Source organism: Etheostoma spectabile, chromosome 8 (assembly GCF_008692095.1).
Source record: "Etheostoma spectabile isolate EspeVRDwgs_2016 chromosome 8, UIUC_Espe_1.0, whole genome shotgun sequence".
Lineage (NCBI taxonomy): Eukaryota > Metazoa > Chordata > Actinopteri > Perciformes > Percidae > Etheostoma > Etheostoma spectabile.
The window spans coordinates 8,298,770-8,317,813 of NC_045740.1; the positions used below are offsets into that span (position 1 = coordinate 8,298,770).

The window sequence follows — 19,044 nt, forward strand, 5'->3', positions numbered from 1 at the left end:
TCTGTGTGTATGTGTGTGCATTTGTGTGTAGTTCACTCTGCTTACGTGTGGCAATTTTCCATGTGCTGAAAAAAAATGCAAAGTTTTCTTAAGATTTCCACACTCTTAAATTGCTTGTGTCTTTCTAAAAAGCAAACAGGAATAGGGAGGGTTAACATGTCAACAGTTTACAATTACACAGCTCAAAGATTCAACAGATCATCACCATGGATGATTCACAAATGAATCACTGTATTCAAAGAGAAGAAGATTATCGGCACATATCTCTTCAGGGAAAAACGAAGTACAGTTACATGTCAGTTGAAATAGGTGTCATTTGTTCTGCTTTTCTTTGTCAAAAAGGTCTCAACGGACGCACCAAACAGACAATGAACATATGGCTACATGGCTCGCTGGCCCCCACAAGCATAGACACACTTCAAAAACACACAAGCCTACATATGTCACTCTCCCAAATGGCTTTTTGTGTGACACAGTGAATTATTCATGCCCCTAGAGCAGAGGGAATACATCAGTACGTATGGTGCTGCTTCAAAGTTCAGCTTTTTATGAGCAACCTTATTTCTAGAGCGCATACATATACACATATATATACACATATATATATTATATATATACACATATATATACATATATATATATATATATATATATATATATATATATATATATATATATATAACAAAAGCTAGTGTGCTGACAGTGAATCAACAGTCTACACAACTGCACAGGCCTTGGGTCGTGCCGCTTTTGTGTTCTGCCAATGCTTACATTAGCTTGAGAAAAGCTCAAGCTGCTCTAAATATTCTCCTTAACGCCATCCATCCTGGTGCGGAACTGAACGGACGCGTTCCAGGAACTGGACCACTGGTAAAGATCAACTCTTTGTGGAGGTTGAGTGGGATCTTGTTTCCCAACAATATATACTTAAATACGACATATATATATATTTTTTTAAACAAATCTTTAAACTGTAAGCAAGGTAAGGGGATGATTTTTTTTTTTTTTGCTTTTTCACTCTTATTGGCAGTCCCTAGGTTGCGGAGGAATGACAGATTTTGCATCTAATTAGCAACATGTTCTAAATCTGGTAAAATTAGAATCAGATTTTAGAATTAGAAATTAGAAATAATTAGTTGACTGTGGTCGTGCAGACATAAATTACATATCAGAGGTTTGAGGCTGAAGCTGTGCCTGCTGCCTGTGTGGGTCAGGCTCAACATAATCAAAGCCCAGCCAACTGTAGCTTGGCTAATCAGGGGGCCGGTAGATGGGCCATGGATGACAGCCAATTACACAGCAGCCAGGTCTGCTCCATCACATCATGCTTACTTCCACAGAGCCCCCTAAGTAGTCTGTACACCGGGCCAGCACACTGCTCTGCTTTATCAGGAAGGAACAATGGGTCACTCTGTGGTACAATAGACGACACACACCAAAAGCAGGAAGGTGCCAAGTCATTAATCTTTGAACAGATGCTTTTTGTTGCAATTAAAAAACTACACCCTTATTCTAACAAATAATACATGAACAGAACAATAGTAAGATGATATTAGGAGCTCGTCTAACTCAGCAGACATCCTTTCACAACTGAAAGCATTAAATGTAACATGTGCTTAAACAATGAAAAGGATTAGCAGATTGACTCAAAATGTATCATTACAATTTTAGCAGTTAAAAGTAGGGCTGAAACAATATGTAGATTAATGTATTACTTGGTGGATAAAAAATTTATAGGCAACTATTTGACGATCGTATTTTCCATACATGATAGGAAACTGAATGTCTTTAGGTTTTGAGACTGTTGATCAGATAAAACACGCAAATTGTAGACAACTGATTGAGTTATGGGAAATTACAATGGACATTAAATGGCGCATTTCTTAGACAAAATATGAAAACATATATGCAGTCACATATTAAGTGAAAACACTCAAGTTTTTTATTGAATATCTATTATTGTTTTTTACTGTTGCCCTAACAAATAAAAAACACCACTTGGTAATTAAGACAGGAATTTGTCATAACATAAGATCTTATATACTAATTAATTAAACAACCAAATCGATAAAAAAGTATTGATTAATTTCTGTGCAGTCAGCGCAGGGTCAAACTGGTTTACCTGGTTGTCCGGGTGGTTAACAGTAAAGTATCCCACACAGATGATCACTTCTTGCAGCAGTTCTTCAGAGGAATGCTGGGTACAGTACCAGAGCAGTGAGCTGACAATGTGTCGGAAAGCTAGAGACAGGCCCTCAGCTCCTAGAACAGACTGACAGATCACAGACAAGACATGTTGGTATGTTTTACAGTAAATTAAATCAAAATAGCATAAATTGTCTTTAATTGGGAATACAAAAAGCTAGATACAACAACAGTACAAAGTAATGAATGACCATATGTTTTGCTGGTGGGAACATACATGGCGTAAGAGTACAAGCAACTCAAACGGGGTCCCACCATAAAACGCCCAAATCCCGCACAGAAATGAGATGCTAGGAGCAGCTCACAGACAGTATTTATTAAACATGTCAGTGTGACAAAGCACCATAAGATCATCACTATTCCCCAGGAAGTTTGGGTGTGTTAGCATTGTAACATCCATAAATGCAATACCTGAGAAGCTAACGGCTGTTTTCAGGAATCATTACCTATGCATGCAGGCAACATATTAAACTCACGGAACCATGTAAGTAGCTGTCAAATGAAACAAAAACAAATTGAAGTTAAATAAACATTTTTTTAATAAAAAAAACCAAAAAAAAAACCTCGACTCTCAGATTGAAATGGAAAACTGCAGAGCATTGACCAAAAGAAATATTTGGTTTGAATGTGAACTTCTTTCACATTACTTTTTGAAGATTACAGATTTGTTGCTGCATATTATGCCAAAATGAAACCACTGTAAAACCCAGTTATTTATATTGCATTGAACCCTTTTGAAATTCCTCTTTAAAAATTATTAGGAGCTGAGGCGGCAGCAGAGAGCATTTACGGCCTAAATTCTGATCATCCACCCACATATTAGCCCGTGCTGTGCAGGTAATGTGAAACACAAGGTGATTACAACCCCCCAGGCCAAAAAAAAAAGAAACATTATTTAAAATGTTCATAAAACTCCAGCAGTGAAATGCTTTTATTTCCAGCTGTTTTGAGTTGGCTGAATGTAGCGGGTCAGTGAGAGGAAGCTGCTTCAAAGTAATGACCACAAGACATTAAAATAATTAACAGCATTCTCGCTTGCTCTCGTGCCTTTCTGTCTATATAGTGACTTAGCACAGTGAAGCTGTCGCCCTCTCCTCCTCAGGGTGGGTAATGTACAGCCCTGCATACAGTGATAATCACTTGTGCTCCATCCTAACTGCTGACCGACCAGGCTTTATTCGACCCCAACAACTGACCTGGGGTCAGAGGGCACCGGTGTTTATGTCCACAGGTCAGCTTTGTCCTGAGGAGATTAGCTCCTCTTCTAATGGCTCTTAACCAAAGGAACTAGCATCAATCTGATCATGTATACAAAATTTATTAAATCCAGGTAGCGTCATTTAAATATATTTGTAGGCATCTTTATACCATATGTGATAAGAGACAAGTCATTTAAATAACTCTACTGTTTATTCAAATACCAATTAGTTACCAGCTTTGTAGAAGGACTCTACAAACAATGACCTGTAAATGTCATTCTATGATAATTTATCTACAATACAGAATACATGCTCAAACAAACATCAGATGCTGAACTGTAAAGAAAAAAAGTATGTCAAACTTTTTGTCACCAATAGCAACATCTGGTAGATCTTTAAGGAATCTTTTATTTGTGAAAACAGAATATATTTTAGATAATACCTGGAAGGCGGATAGGTCAAGCAGGGCAAAATTGTTGAGGAAGCGGATGCCTTGCAAAGCCACCTGGATGACCCCGGGGCTGTAGGGTTCCTGACTTTGGGAAGAAGACTCTGGCGAAAAACTGTGCAGCAGGATGCAATACAGAGTGTGCACCACTCCCACCAAGTCTGTGGACTGCAGCAGGGCCGTCAGTCCAGTCGGGTCCTGGCGTTTATTGTCAAATATACTGGGAGCACTGGACAGGAAGAGAAGGGAAGGTTTGTGCTAAAAAAATAAATGAAAGATACGATACTAGGAAACACTGCGTAGCAGTCTTTATGTTGCCATTGAGTTGAAAAAAACAATCAAAACTGTCATGAGTGTGTCCCCAGTCTTGGGACGTCACACACAGCAAATAGATAGATCTATTAACTCGACAAAGGCTTAGAGAAGACTGTTTTTTAAAGATTTTTTGGGGGCTTTTTTCCTTTATTAAAGTGAGGCAGAAAGATGGGGGGTTGACACGCAGCAACGGCCGCAGGTCGGCTTCGAACCCGGGCCGCTGCAGGACTCAGCCAACATGGGGCGACCGCTCTCACTGGGTGAGCTAGAGGCCACCCCAGAGATGACTTTCCCTTCAGATAAGAGATACTACTCTTTTAGTGCTGCTGCATTTCCTGACCTAACTGACTGCTGCAAATGGAAGAGCACCAAGTTTAAAATGTGTTGCATGTTGGATCACAGCTGATCCCTTAGGCCCATCTTCTATTTGTGTGCTTCTGTTTTATCTATGGAATAACAGATTTCCAGTCTTTGTGTGCAAAGAGCTTCCAATCCGTTTCACTTATTGACTTAACTAGTTAAATTCACCGCCAGCCAGTTTGGGTGCTGCTGAAGAGTGGGACCTTCAAGATTCAAGATTGTCTCTTCCGCTCCCACTCCAGCTACATTTAACATGGTGATGCAAGGACGTGAAGTGGCAGCGACTTCAAGCTGGCGGATTGCATTGAGCCGTCTGAGAAAGTGCTGAGTGCTCTGTCACATTTAATCAGAGAGGATTCAAGGGGACAGGTATGTTTGGTTTCAACAAGATGCCACCTTGTTGGTTGAAGGGATCGGTAACATTATCCTTTCATTGAACATCACATTTAACAACAAAGCCAGGGATAACGCTTGACAGTATGGTGAAAAGGCTCGAGTCTGGTTTCAGTTTTTTTTTTTAAAGCAAATTTTTATGCTAGGAGCTTCAAAAGATAGGCATTCAGGTGGAGAATCCAATCATAGAAAATTAACTATTTCTATTAATTATTAACTTTATAACTATAACATTTGTAACACACAACTTGAAATAAGTTAAACAGTATTTTTGAATCATATCAGTGTCTGCAGGGTCAACTGGACCACACACTCAACATTACAGTATTATTTGACATAAAAAAATGAACCAAGAAAATGAAACGGAATGAAATGGAATACTGTTAATTATTTTCAGTTGCATCGCAGAATCCTCGGCTAGCACAGGCAGACAACTTAAGACTACCACAGCAGCACCAGCTATGATTTGCAGCCATGTAGAATGGAGGGTGTGTGACCTCTGGATGAAACCTACAGTGCATGCTGATACTTGATGTTAGCCAACAGGCTCTGTGTGAAATATGCTGCTAGGCAAGAACACAGCCTCCCAATGCCATTATAATCCCCTGACACAGCAACTGGCATGGCCAAAATATTCTACAAGCCCACTGAGCATTCTTAAATATGATTCTTGGCAGGACGTAGCTCACTAGCTGCTGTACTGGTCATAACACTGGTCTCATTTAACCTGCAAAGTCTGACACTATGTTTTCTCACAGATATTCAGTGACAAACATGCAGTCCTGCTTAAGCGGCCTTCTACTGTGCTGGCGTGAAGCAGCTGGTCATTGTTGCTGCAGCACCTTGCAGCTGGCAAGGTGCTGCAGCAACAATGACGCAATAACATGGCGTTAAGAGGTGGGGTTGTTAAGGAATATAACTCAGTTAGCTAAATTGATAGTTAGATCCAGTATAACAATTGAAATTCATCCAAAAAAAGCATATGTGGCCCTGCTACCATGGTCAGCAATTCTATTCCTATTGAGTGTGGCATTGTGGTACTGATGTCCCTTGGTGTGACTGTGTGTGCGTCACCTCTGTCAGCGGCGCCAGTGAACCTCGCTGAGTGGAGGTCACTGTAGCACACGTGGGTGGGCTCCCCCCACGCTGCAGGCTAAGGTTTATGGTGAGTGACAGAGCGCTGGGTCAAGTAGATGCCTATCTCTATCGGCAGTAACGACAGCTTAGCCAGCTAGCTGGTTGGGGGAAAACGACCTGAGCCCCGTCTTCATAGTTTCTTGGGTCATTAAAGAACTGACAGTGACTCAGTCTCTGTCATTAGACACACAGAGCAAGAGGTATGTGTGTGTGTGTGTATTTGTTTGTGTGAGTGTGTGTCAGAGGAAGATCCAGGGGAAGATCAAGAGATCACAGAGAAGTTTAAGATGCGTAAGAGAGGAAGAGACATGCTCACCGTCCGGTTACGACAAAACACAGCTTACACATGCTGTGCAGCAGAGCTGAGGCTTGCTGGAGGAAAGCAGACATCTTAGGGTGCTCATCTACAGGACCTTGGATCGACAAGAAGCACCCGTACAGCTTGTGAATCAAACCCATGTTTACTACATAGCTGAAAGAAACACAAGAAGAAGAAAAAAAAACATGCCATATCGTTAACAGCATTTTCCAAAATGTTAAAACAAATGAACTATGGAAGACTGCCTTTGTAAAAAGCTAATCTCACACAGGCAAACAAAGGCCTTTACTGTGCATACTCCCACAGCACTGCAGCTGAAAGCAGATACCTCACCTAAGCCATCCACCCCCTGCTATTACTGCCATATCTCCAATTTGTCTTTGCCAATGACAGGTCTCATGATCATGTTCCCTGTACTCTTTCAGCCACAAATCACTGCTAATAGTGTCATTAGAGGGCTGTTGTGGCCCCTGTGCCAGCCCAGCTCTAGGCCCTTGGCAGTCTGCTGACCTGGGGCTGTCTTCTTACAGCTCCAGTATGCTTGGACCTTCGGGCTCAGCTCAGGCACCAGCAGCTTATAGAAATCTATAGAGCACTACAGCTGCCAATCAAGGCTTTCTAGTAACTGATGTGAAGACATGGTTCCTCTTATCACGGTCTTGACTTGCTTATTTCACCTAGCCTTTTTGTTAGAACTGTCACTCATTGAGGTCCTCCTAAAACAGGTGATTATGACCGTTTTCGACCTCCACTGCAGGTCATTTGACACTTGAACCAACTCCCATTGTTTTGACTCGATCCTCTTCCACAGCTTTACTTCTGTTGAAAGGATCTTTCCTCACACCGACTGCTTTGTTCAATGCCTGCCCTCTGTTTGACAACCTGCTTGGTGGTCGAACTTAACATTTATGACAATGATATGAGACTAAAAGCACTGAAAGCCAAACTGAGAAACAGGTAATGAGGGGAAAGGAAATGGTAATCTCCTCTGTATGTGATATATGGGTTTGCATAATAGGAGAGTGTTGTAAAAGCTTCCTCTCTAGCATATACATTATACAAGGCAGTTGAGCTAAATCTTGTGCCCGTACTTGGGATTACCAGTCTGACGACACCATTTTTCTCAGGCCCTCCCCTGTCTCCAGGGTTACGACTGGGTCAGTGGATGAGAGTGGTGGGCCTGTGAAGCTGCTCCGTCCAGATGAATCATGGCTTGTGGGAGGGATGGTGGAAAGACGGCACTCTTCCACAAAGCTTCATCAGGCCGAGCCTGCCTTTCCTCACAGCGCACATTGCTCCAACACAGCCCCGACTCCTACAGCCCAGAACCACATGGCTAGCTCCAAAGCCAGGTTCAAGTAGACCTTTCCAAGCATTGGAAGTGTTCTTTGTTTATGCTACTTTGTGCCCCCCCCCCCCCCCCCCCATGAAACAGAATTTGCTTGAAATGTGGCAGTAAATGTGTGGAAAAAGAACAAGCTGGAAAAATGCCAAAATGCACCCTCATTCTCACACTACTCCCATTCTAATAAGACACCAGTTGGACCACATCCAAGAGATCTGACATTTTGTCAGCCTATACTTTACATAAGGCACAGTGTTGAGGAAATCAGAGGTTGGCCAACTCTCAACCCAGTGAAGAGGAGTGGAGGAGGCATGTACTAAAGAAGGTAAAAGGGTCATGAGATGAGAAAAAAAAAAGAGGTGCCATGAAGATGGAGAAGAAGAGTTAGAGTAGTACAGAGCGTTGGATGAAAAATACCTCATCAAGTCTTGTGTGCGACTGTTGAAGGACTCTGTGGCAGAGCTCTTGACCTTGGCATCTGGGGAGGAAATCCACGTGTTTTCAACTTGTCCAGACTCAGAGATATGCGGCCACAGGGACCTCAAGATGGTAGCAATGGTCTGCAGCAGGCCTGTTGTCAAACCCTCAAAGACTTGTTTGTTCACACTGCGCCCAAAAATAGATTTGTCCTCATCTGGAACATATAACTGCAAAAAAAGAAAGAACAAAATGTGTTACCAAAGGTAGCCTACCTGCCGTTAGACACGACATCGACAGTGTGAGAGATCAACAAAAGACAGGTCTATTTAACCTTCAGCATGCACATTAATGACCATTTAACAATGTTAAATACATAAACACATACATAAACAATGTCTACAATAATGTTAAATGCCCTTTTTGTAAGCAAAAAGCATTTTCCCAGATTGTTGGCACATTACACAGTTTAGTAAGTTTCATATTCACTGGCTCTCGGACAAAAGGTTGTAGGTTACCCTCCTGTCCTCTGTAATAGCCACAATAAAAGCACATAGTAGCTGTTTAAGGTACTTCCTCAGCCACAAAAATAACAAAAAATGGTGTAAATAAGTAAAGAATAAGCTACATGTTGACAAGATGCAAGCCCAAATGAAAAGGCTGTGGAAAGAAATGAAACAGTGTAGTTAGACGAGCATTTCTCTCATTTGTATTTCCAGACAAACTTCATGAAACACAAAGCAGAGGTCCACGTTTAAAATATAGTGCTACTATGTGAGAGAAGAAACTCAAAAGGTAAAACCTTCTCATTTGCTTTAATTGTTGGGGTGCATGCTGACAGCATAGGTAAATCCACCGACATTCTCCACAAATCTAATTAAAAGGGTCCATGCTCATATGGCAGCGCAACCCCCACTGCTTTATTCTAACGCGCACACACACGCACACACTTTAAACTTTGTTGTCTGAAGTTAATTAAAATCCCAACTTATCAGAGCAAGGTGTGGAGAAGCATGAATAATTTCGGAGCCCAATACTTAATCTGCACTGAACACGTGGAGAACAGTTAGTTTGTCTGCTGCAGTGCTGTTGAATATGTCAGTCAGCAGAGCAGCTGCTGGGATATGTTTTATATAAGCTGAACCATGCAGGCTAACCTCTCCCTGTGTGCCCTAAGGAAATATGACTGCTTTGGACTGGAACTCACTCACTGGAGAAGGAAGCCCCAGAAGAGTTCATGTATGTACCACAACCCTGTGCCTGTGCCTTGTTCTGTCTGTGTTGGGAGTGTAGGCGGCCCCAGTGAGCCGCCACGGTTAGATGTTTGGAGTGGGCTGATGTTTACAGTCCTTCTTACAGAGTGCTGAAGGATATGGGCCGACATGTCGCCGCAATGCAGCCTGCCTGCCTGCGCTCTCATATTCCCTCAGTTGGGAGGTATCTTTTAAAAAGTTGTGCAACGGTTTGATCCTCACTAGTTTGTGTCTTGTGTCTTTCATTATCACTGTGGCAGGAACAGACACCATCGAAAAGGCAGGGATTTATCAGCGGTCAAAGCATTGTATATCAACAGATGAATGTAAAGACAACAAGGAAGGCTTAATAAAAAGGCTAACTGTATGTGTGGCTATGTTAGAAATACTCTTTAATACTCTGTATCTCAAAATATACAGCATCACCTTTACATTTACTGAACTTCATACAAATTGAAAGAATTCTGTCGGCACAAACATATTACACAAATGTAGATTCTATCGTTTGTGTAACAGTTTGTTCGTGATGGAAAATGAGCTCCCCGTCAGATGCTGCATATACTTACTGTTAACTGATGCAGCAGCAGGTCCATGAGGAGCGCTATCTTGTTGCTAAACAGCACATAGGAGCAGTTGAGGGGGCAGCAGGAACATGCCAGGTAGTAGGTATTTACAGCGGCACAGAGGGATCTAACACAAAAAGATTACAAATGGTTATCAATCACAATAAAAAAAAATAAAAAACACATACACACCTCAAGGCTGGCTGCAACTCCCCTTAAGTTTCGTTAAAGAAACACTACTACTGGGATGTAAATGTCTCGCCCCGGGCACTGACAAGACTATCTGCAGTCATCAGGAAACCAAACACACTCTTCTGTATTTGTGGTTCCTTAAGGGTGCAGTTTGTCTTCACAAGTCAAAAGCATATATCACTGACAGCGTGAGTAAGGAAGCTGATTTGAGGAATAAAACACTTATATCAGCTACTTATGGGGAGCCTCCCCTCACTACAGCCACCTTCACAGGAGTTGAGCCCAATCTCAGTCCCATCTTGGCTGAGACGGTGCAGCGTTTCCGCTGGAGAGATAAAACTACTCCTCTCAGCAGCTCCTCACAGCCGCCAGGCAGCAGTCAGTGCTGAGGCAGTCCACATGCCTCTGTATTATGTCTGCTCTAAAACAAGCCCCAGAGAAGATTAATGCTTCAGATAACTGACCAATCGTTCTGCTGTGACTACTACTCCCCCTCACCCCCGTTTCATCAGTTAATATTTTTTGACAACTGTATATTTTAGCCATTGGCGGAATGGCGTGTCCTATCTGCTTGCTGGAAGAAAAGAATCTGCCTCTCCAGTGCCTAAAGTAGGCCATGTTTATTTTAACTGGTAAACATTTTGATATCTACTGAAACCTTCACATCTGCTGTGCGTTTTCAGTCAAACCACGCTGGCATAGGAAAGGAAAATAGATTAGGCTGAGGCAGACCCAAGTCTGTCAATAACTTCCTTTATTCGTTGCTCTGCATTTTCAAGTGGGCGGATCAGTCGTTTCGCTGTATCGTTATTGACATTGCAGAGTAACGCTGTCAGACATGGAATGTGGTGTTAATGTGAGAAGCACTATATTTTGAGTGATCGGATAGTGTCCAAATCTGACATCAAAGCTTGCTTCAGTCCACCTGAAAACAATAACAGAGCCCTTTTGCAAATTGTTAATGTCCTATATGGCAGCTATATTGACAGTAATTTTATTAAAGCATAAAGACGCTGGAAAAAAGTTAAGCCATAATGGTTAAGTGCACTGATTGAGCAGTCTGTGTGGAGCAAGAGGTGAGGTAACATGAGATCCCAACCAAACTATGCTGTGTGCAGCCATGCTGCATCAGGACTCTCCAGCAAACATGGGACAAAGATCAGCTTCTATGCAAATACCAAAACGACAACTCAACTACTTTTTCTCAAATACTGTTGTAAAATTATATGCTTCACACAGCTTATGAAATTCAAGCTGTGGTAGCTGATATGTACATTCCTTTAAAAAGGACAGGAGTTACTTTAGGTGCTTTGAGTCACTATTATGGTATTTAAGATCATGTGCCTATTGAGTAAAGTAGTGCACAATAGTAGGGATATCATATGACCTATCAGAGATAAAATGACTAGGCAGGACTGACTTGATTACAGTCAAAGAGCTGTTTCAGAACGGCCAGATAAAGTTCATGGTTAATGGTAGCAGTCAGATTACAACTATGTCAACTGAGATTTGGTGCTCTTTTCTTGACAAATGTTTGTTGTACGTATTTTACAAAGTATACCAAGGACGCAGTAGTGTCACCATTTATTTTATAACAGCTTCAATCCTCCTTGGATTTCTTCCATGATAGTCTCTATAATGGGATATTCAAATGTTCCTTCAAGAAGAAGGCTGTAATCTTCCTTGAATTCTGACCTTCACAAAGTTTTTGATCAGCAGACTTGAGAGGCAGTGCAAATATTCTGAATCAATAGAGCCTAACATGCCCAAAATATAATCATCTTAAAAAAAAATCTTTTCTCCTGTCTAAAACATTTTCACGAATGGCAAAAAACGTATAATTATATTACGCTTTAAAACAAAGAAAAATAACTTTAATTACAAAAAAGGACAAAAAGGAAAGTAGTATTACACACCAGTGATTTTTGGGCTTTCAATATTTTAATTCCAAGCACGGTTGTATTTTCTCTCTATAACATGACAAGTATTTTCAAATTAAATCACTTGACTTCTGTCAAGACAGATCGGGCCCTCTGGCTTTACAATCAACTAACTCAACTGCTCATGAAATGAGCATGCAATTGCTTTGTAACACAGCTAATCAGGCTTGTCTTTGGTTGTCTCTGAACAAATGAGGAGGCTGTCAAAAGGCATGTTTGAGTTATGCCCTTACACCAGCTTGTACAATGAACCATTACAGTGATCGGTCTTTGGTTTCCTCCCACCTAATTGAGCTTGATGAGCATGACACCTGATATTCCACCCGCCCTGGGATTCTCACTCTCTCAATACCTCTCAATGACAGCTCCAGTCCAAGATTTTGCAGAACAATTTGTTAAAGTGCCACATCGCCCTGTCTCATTTTCCACAAAAGCTTTGTGGGGACTGATGTGTGCCTGTCTATCTGAGCAGGCAACATTCCTCCACCTACAGCACTATGGGGTTCTCATTACCCTGAGAGATTGTGCTTCACATGTCCCCAAAATGACTACAGACACTATCCATCCATTGTATTATCACTCTAAGAACAATCCTGCTTTGAAGTTGGACTTGAGAAGGAACAGAAAGAAAGTAAGATGCAAATAATGAGAGATGTAATCTGCCCATCTACACTAAACAGCTTAACCTCACACCAGCCAGGGAATACCATTTTACCTGTAAAACTATTTAGATCCATGGAGAAATGAGGCCAAGAGGTAGAGGGATGGAGAATATCTGATCCTGTCTCGCCCCCCTAGTGCGCTCTGAGGGCTCTGCCTGGGTGGCCAACAGCCCTACACATGATAAGGTGGAGGCTTGGGAGAAGGGGGGATTGGGTGTTCAACTGACCTCTGAATTTAAAACTTCTAATATTCAAATATGACATAATTTCAGATAAAGGCTGATAGTCTTTTTGTTCCGGCCTTGTCTAAGAAGAAAAAACTATTCCTGAAGGTCAGGATTTTTCAACAATATGACTACAAAAGCATCCAGATTTCACTGCCTGGCTAAACTCTCCAGCATAAATCAGAAGGAAAACCCATAAACAAGGTTTCCTTAGCAATGCGATATACGGTTATTGATTTTGTACAATAACATAAAGCCATTTATTATATTCAATAGCCAACTCCAAATTGAGTTGACAACAAGACAACAAGCATGTAAAAGGCTCTTTATGCTTTTTGTCACTGCCTTGACTTATCAACCCTGAGATCTGTGCTTCTCAACCTGAGTCTCACATTTCTCACCCTCTCTGTGCGTTTCCTATGTGCGCAGTCAAGCCTGAATGGAGCAACGCTGCAGAAATCTGACCAACTTCCAGATCAGGTTGAGTCCCTGCCTCTTAAACAGGGTAAATTTGTGTTCAGGAGAAGAAAAAGAATCCTGAGCCAAAATAAAAGGTGAGGAGCAAATCCATTTCCTTGTGCTGTCAAACAATCCCTTCATTCACTGCTATCTAAATGACATTTAATTTGATTCTGCTGTTGATCTCTCCGATACCCTGAGTGCTTCCAAGACGTCTACTCTGGCTGCTGTGCCACACTGGCCAGGTATGAAGGGGGAGAAATCTGATGAGCCGTCACACAGCATCACGCACGGTAGAATGAGTGTGTGCACACACGCACTCTCACAAATGGTGGAAAACATCCTGAAATAAAACCACAGGTAGCAGGTCTGATTTCACAGGATACACCAGGTCATGTGAGACAGTGGTGGAAATACAAATTGGGTTAACACGCAATGTCCAAAGACTCCTAAACCCTCTCCTGAAGATCACCTGTTCAAATTACCGTCATAGCTCTGCTTATCCTTTTACAATGGAAATTGTCAATGGACAGTACATCCAAAACATTAGAATATAACTTTTAGAATTCGATTTTTGATCCCCGAATTATCAAATGTCTCGGGTCTCTTTGTTGTTTGGTTTTTAGCAAAACGTTGTGTATAGGCAGATCGAGCCGGGTGCTGAGACATTTACAAGCAATACATAAGTCTTTCTCACCCCCTTTTCTTCAGTGACCCCTATTCAAAGACATAAGGACAAGCCCACAAGAAAAAAATAAAATAAAAAATCTCCAACACCGGCTTTGGATTTAACTGATGTTATTATAATGGAAACAAAAGGATTCTTCCACGCAAACTAACTACTGAAACACAAACAAGAATTGTCCCATTAAAAAAAAAAAAAAAGATTAATACTGTACAATATATGTTACTGGTACAAACGCTGGTACACATGATGGGTATAATGGGTACTTCAGAGTAAAATATAGCTATTACCCATCCCCCCCAACCCCACAAGGCACTAAAGGTTCATGTTACAAACTATATCTCCTGAACTTTTTGCACATTCATTAACATCTTTGCACATCCTGCAATCATTTTTTTTAACAGTTATATTGTACATATTAGTTCATTTATTTATGTTACTTTTCTTTTACATGTATTTTTTATTATTTCCTATTTTTTATTGTAATTATTTTTCGCCATTTTAGGCCTTTATTTTTGACAGGACAGCTTAGACATGAAAGGGGAGAGAGAGGGGAATGACATGCACAGCGCACGCTCTACCAGGTGAGCAACCCTGGCGCCCTTATTATTTCCTTTTAATGTGTTTGTTTATGAATGCACCATCCACCAGGGCAAATTCCTTGTGTTATTTACTTGCCAATAAATCCTTTTCTGATTTTAATAGAACTCAATTTATAAGTATCATTTCATATTTAAGTCACCTTTATAATAGAGCTGAAACAATTGGGAAAAAGGGAATATTTTAAGATTTTCTTAGTCTTCAATGGTAGTTAACTGAATATCGTTTGGTTTTGGACTGTTAATTTGATAAGACAACCAATGTTGAGACGTCACCTTGGGCTCTGGGAACTTGTGATGGACATTTTTCACAATTTTCTGATATTTTAACAAAATTAGTAATTGGTGGATTAATAATGTTAAAAAGCAGATACAAATATGTTGGACAATGGTGTTAAGTGATTTAAGCATATCAAAAGTCAATGAATATGAATTTGAAAGAAATAATTACCACATTGAAAATATAAACAACTAATAAAATTGATGTGAAGTCAAATGTATTTTGTTCACGGGGCGGCCTCTAGCTCACCCAGTAAGAGCGTTCACCCCATGTTGTCGGAGTCCTGCAGCGGCCTAGGTTTGAATCTGACCTGTGGCTCTGTCCTCCTTTCATGTCTATCCACTGTCACTTTAATAAAAAGGGAAAAAGCCCCAAAAAATAATCTTAAAAAAATATTGTATTTTGTTCCACAAAAAAACCGACATGCTAACATTTGTGAAATCATTGTGCGTTTTGTGAGATATCATCTCTCCAGTTCAAGCTAATGATAGTGGCTGCATAAACCCTGATCTAGACATGCCAGTGACCACAAGGTTACACCAGAACATTAGCAGAGCCTCGCAGAGGAATTAGCTCATTAATGTAATGGTAACAATATGGAATTGGCCTCCCCGGGGAGAGATATGGCAGGAGAATCTCCGCAGCTGCCTTTTTTTGTAAATCACTCAGCTTATCTGGTTGGAGGAGGTGATCAATACGGCAGCATCACTGTAAACAGATAATGTAGCGCACTCTAGGGCGAGCGTCTGCATAGCAGCCCATTAGGCCACACAGCCATCCAGATGACCGATAGTGATAAGTAGACAGTCGAGCCACGTCCTTGCGTTGTATCTCGTCACCAGCTCCCGACTACACTGACCTGACTGAGGTGCATCACAAGGTTAAAGTAGTACCTCTCCTACATTTCACACGTTTTACAAAACAGAAAAAAGGATTCAGTGACATTTGTTTGAGTGAAATTGGGACTATTCCAATCTGCACATGGATTCATAAAAGGAACAGCCTTCTATTTTCCAACATTGTAGCGAACTACGGTACTGTAATAACTACACTGATGTATAATGGTAAATTCCTTTAATCTTAACTACAGGGCATATTGTATACAATACATGTGCCCAGAATAAATCCCTCCACGTTGCTGGATTGATGTGTTCATCAGGGGCTTATCCCGGCTTCAGTTCTCAGCTCTCAGCTGGCAAAGCTCCTAAGGGTCCAGCAGTATTAACAGCACAGGACTAACTGACAGGCAAGCTGGTGAACCAAGCTATCAAGCTAGATTCTTAACAAGCTATTGAAATAACCTATTAGGCCTTAGACGTACTGTAGTATGTCTACTTTTAATCTCATACATGTGTAAAACTCCTCTGCAGAGAAACCAGTTTAGCCATATGGGACAGGTCTAGTTATGGGAGTAAAGCCAGTTCAAGACCACACTTTTATAACTATACATAACTCACTCCAGTGTTTGATTGGGCTACTGTGCAGAAGATAGTAACACAACGGCCTAATCTTCACCTTCCGTTCCTTCACCACAGCATGTCAAGATGTCTTAAAAGCTAAGGAGGTAATGTATGCACTTAAGTGAACACACCGTTATGCACGGATGTGCAAACAAACTCAGCAAACAAATGCTTTGTCAAAGAAGACAGTCTCTCCATTTAAGATAATAACATTTCTTCCAATTCAGAAGTCTGCTTGAAATTCCCTCAGATTACAATGATTGAGGAAGAGGGAGTACAAAAAAAAGAAAAGAAAATCAATATACATGTGATGCCCTTTAAAAGCCTTATAAATATAAGAAGCATTTGTCCATTAGCAGAGATTCAGAGACCAGTAAATGCTAATGAATGGGAGTGCAAGGCCATTCGAGTCCATTACAGAGTCCCACTAGTGAGTAAGGCAGCCTCTCTGAGGTTATCTACTGGCAGGCCATGCAAACGCCAGACCCACAATTCAAAAATACTCTGCACTCTAAATGATAAATGGGACACATGTGCTTTTTGTGTTTCGAGAGAAAAGAAAGAACACAAATTGATTACGGAAATGGAAATGCTCTCCATTACTAGAAGGGCAGTGTTGTTACTTATTAATACATTTTGAGGATATTTATTGAGATGAAGCAATTATAAACAATGATGAAGTAGGTTAGTTGAGACTGGCTCACTCACTTTGAGCAATTGCAAAAACAATCACAAAGAAAGAAGAAATAAAAAAAGTGTGTTGTCAGTAGGGTCAGAGAAAGGATACAGTCAGAGAAGGACAGTAACAGCTGTTTCGTAAATATACAGCACAAGGTTGACAGACATTAAATCTTCCTGTCCTTTTAAGTCTTGTAAATACAATCAGAGTGCAAAAATTAAAATCTGTTAATACTATTTTTGTTCTTTCAACGTTTGTCCCCACACAAAGAGCAGCATATTTGTACACAGTCAGAGAAATTTATATGTAAGAATGTTTTTACATTTTTGCCAGTGAAAATGTGTACTGTCAGTTATAAACCTAATTCATTTATGTTTCTTTGATATTTACAAATTATAGAGTAATAAATATTAATACAACCTTTTTTCACTAGTAAATACATTAAGTAAGCCAGCCCATATGTGTTCATATTCTTTTCGAGTACAGTGTTGATAGTGGCTATGGATGTATTAGTCTAAAAAAGGCATGGCATTAGGTCATTAAAAAACATTAGATAAACACTATGGATTAACATTTATTGAAAAATAAGTTGTGATATTATATATGTATTTTTAGTGGAGTCATCGTGCAGGTGTCATCAGGCTCATAGAAAATATACATGTCATTGAAGAAAATCACTCCACACCTGTTCCAATCCTGTCAATGACCCTACATTGGCAGAGTGGATATGACACATGCCTTTGGTGTGGGAGATCTGGGTTCAATTCCTACTGCAATACATCTACCAATGTGTCCCTGAGCAAGACGCTTTACCCATAGTTGCTCAAGAGGCATGCAACCTCTGACATATAGTAATTGTAAGTTGCTTTGGATAAAAGCGTCAGCTAAATGACACGTAATGTACATTTATTTTTACAACTAGTCAACAAGATTACTCTTGCTTGTGGCTTATGTCGCAGCTGATCTACACAACAACTGGTTAGTCTTTCAGAAATCAAACTGTTCCAATCATAAGCTAAAGGGACAGCTCACCCTGCTGGCTTGAAACAGAAACTTGATTAAGTCATGATAATAAACTGAAGGGCATAGCAATTGTTTTGTGTTTTTTTATTATTATTATTATTATTGAGTGAAGTTGTTAAAGCCCAAAAAATACATGAGCATCCAATTTTAGGCATGTAAACTATATTGTTATGTTAATTCAAATGTAAGAATTTCAATTTGGTAACAGTACTCACTTAAGAGGAATACGAGGAACCGCAGTGGGTGTGGAAGCAGCGAAGACCTGCAGTATTTGTTCCAGAGCCGACAGGCCACCGCCTACTTGGAAGGCCACTTGGTCTGCATTGTTCTGTTGAGAAAAGAGAGAAAGAGAAAGAGAGAAGAGAGAGAGAGAGAGAGAGAGAGAGAGAGAGAGAGAGAGAGAGAGAGAGAGAGAGAGAGAGAGAGAGAGAGAGAGAGAGAGAGTTTTAGGGGACAACGAGCCACAGGCTGGACAGGGGATTACATGGCTCTCACCAGGGAAGGAGGGAACCTCGCTTTCCCCCAAAGGGGCGAGGGATAGAAATCTGAAACAAAGTGATCCCAAAAGTATTCCTGTTTAATCTCAAAAGTGCACAGCCTGACTCCGCCCCACAACAGTCAAGTTTCAGCGGAAGGCACATGCTCTGCAGGCTCCAGTTAGCACCAGGGTGGTCTCAACAGATGACCACAGACTAAGTGAAACTGAAAAATGCCACTTGGGCAAACAAAGAATGAGGCAATAAAGAACTCTTAAATAAGGACAGTCAATTCTATTAGGAAAAAATAAAAATATTAGTCTTATCATAATCAGACCTAAGTTGATAATGCATTAGATCTGACGTAGTAAAGATACAGAATTTACATTACTTCACCTATTGTGTCAGCAT

General features: G+C 40.7%; 1 protein-coding gene across 3 annotated transcripts in view; it reads right to left on the minus strand.

Moving 5' to 3' along the window:
• Positions 1-19,044, minus strand: part of scaper (S-phase cyclin A-associated protein in the ER) — a 61,295-nt gene that overhangs the window by 5,695 nt on the left and 36,556 nt on the right. For all 3 annotated transcript variants that reach the window (XM_032523502.1, XM_032523504.1, XM_032523503.1), the window contains 6 exons: positions 18,373-18,485; positions 9,958-10,081; positions 8,139-8,368; positions 6,374-6,529; positions 3,847-4,081; positions 2,123-2,272 (listed from right to left, as the gene is read on the minus strand). In XM_032523502.1, coding sequence (XP_032379393.1) covers positions 2,123-2,272; positions 3,847-4,081; positions 6,374-6,529; positions 8,139-8,368; positions 9,958-10,081; positions 18,373-18,485 — 1,008 coding nt within the window. The remainder of the gene's footprint in view (positions 1-2,122; positions 2,273-3,846; positions 4,082-6,373; positions 6,530-8,138; positions 8,369-9,957; positions 10,082-18,372; positions 18,486-19,044) is intronic.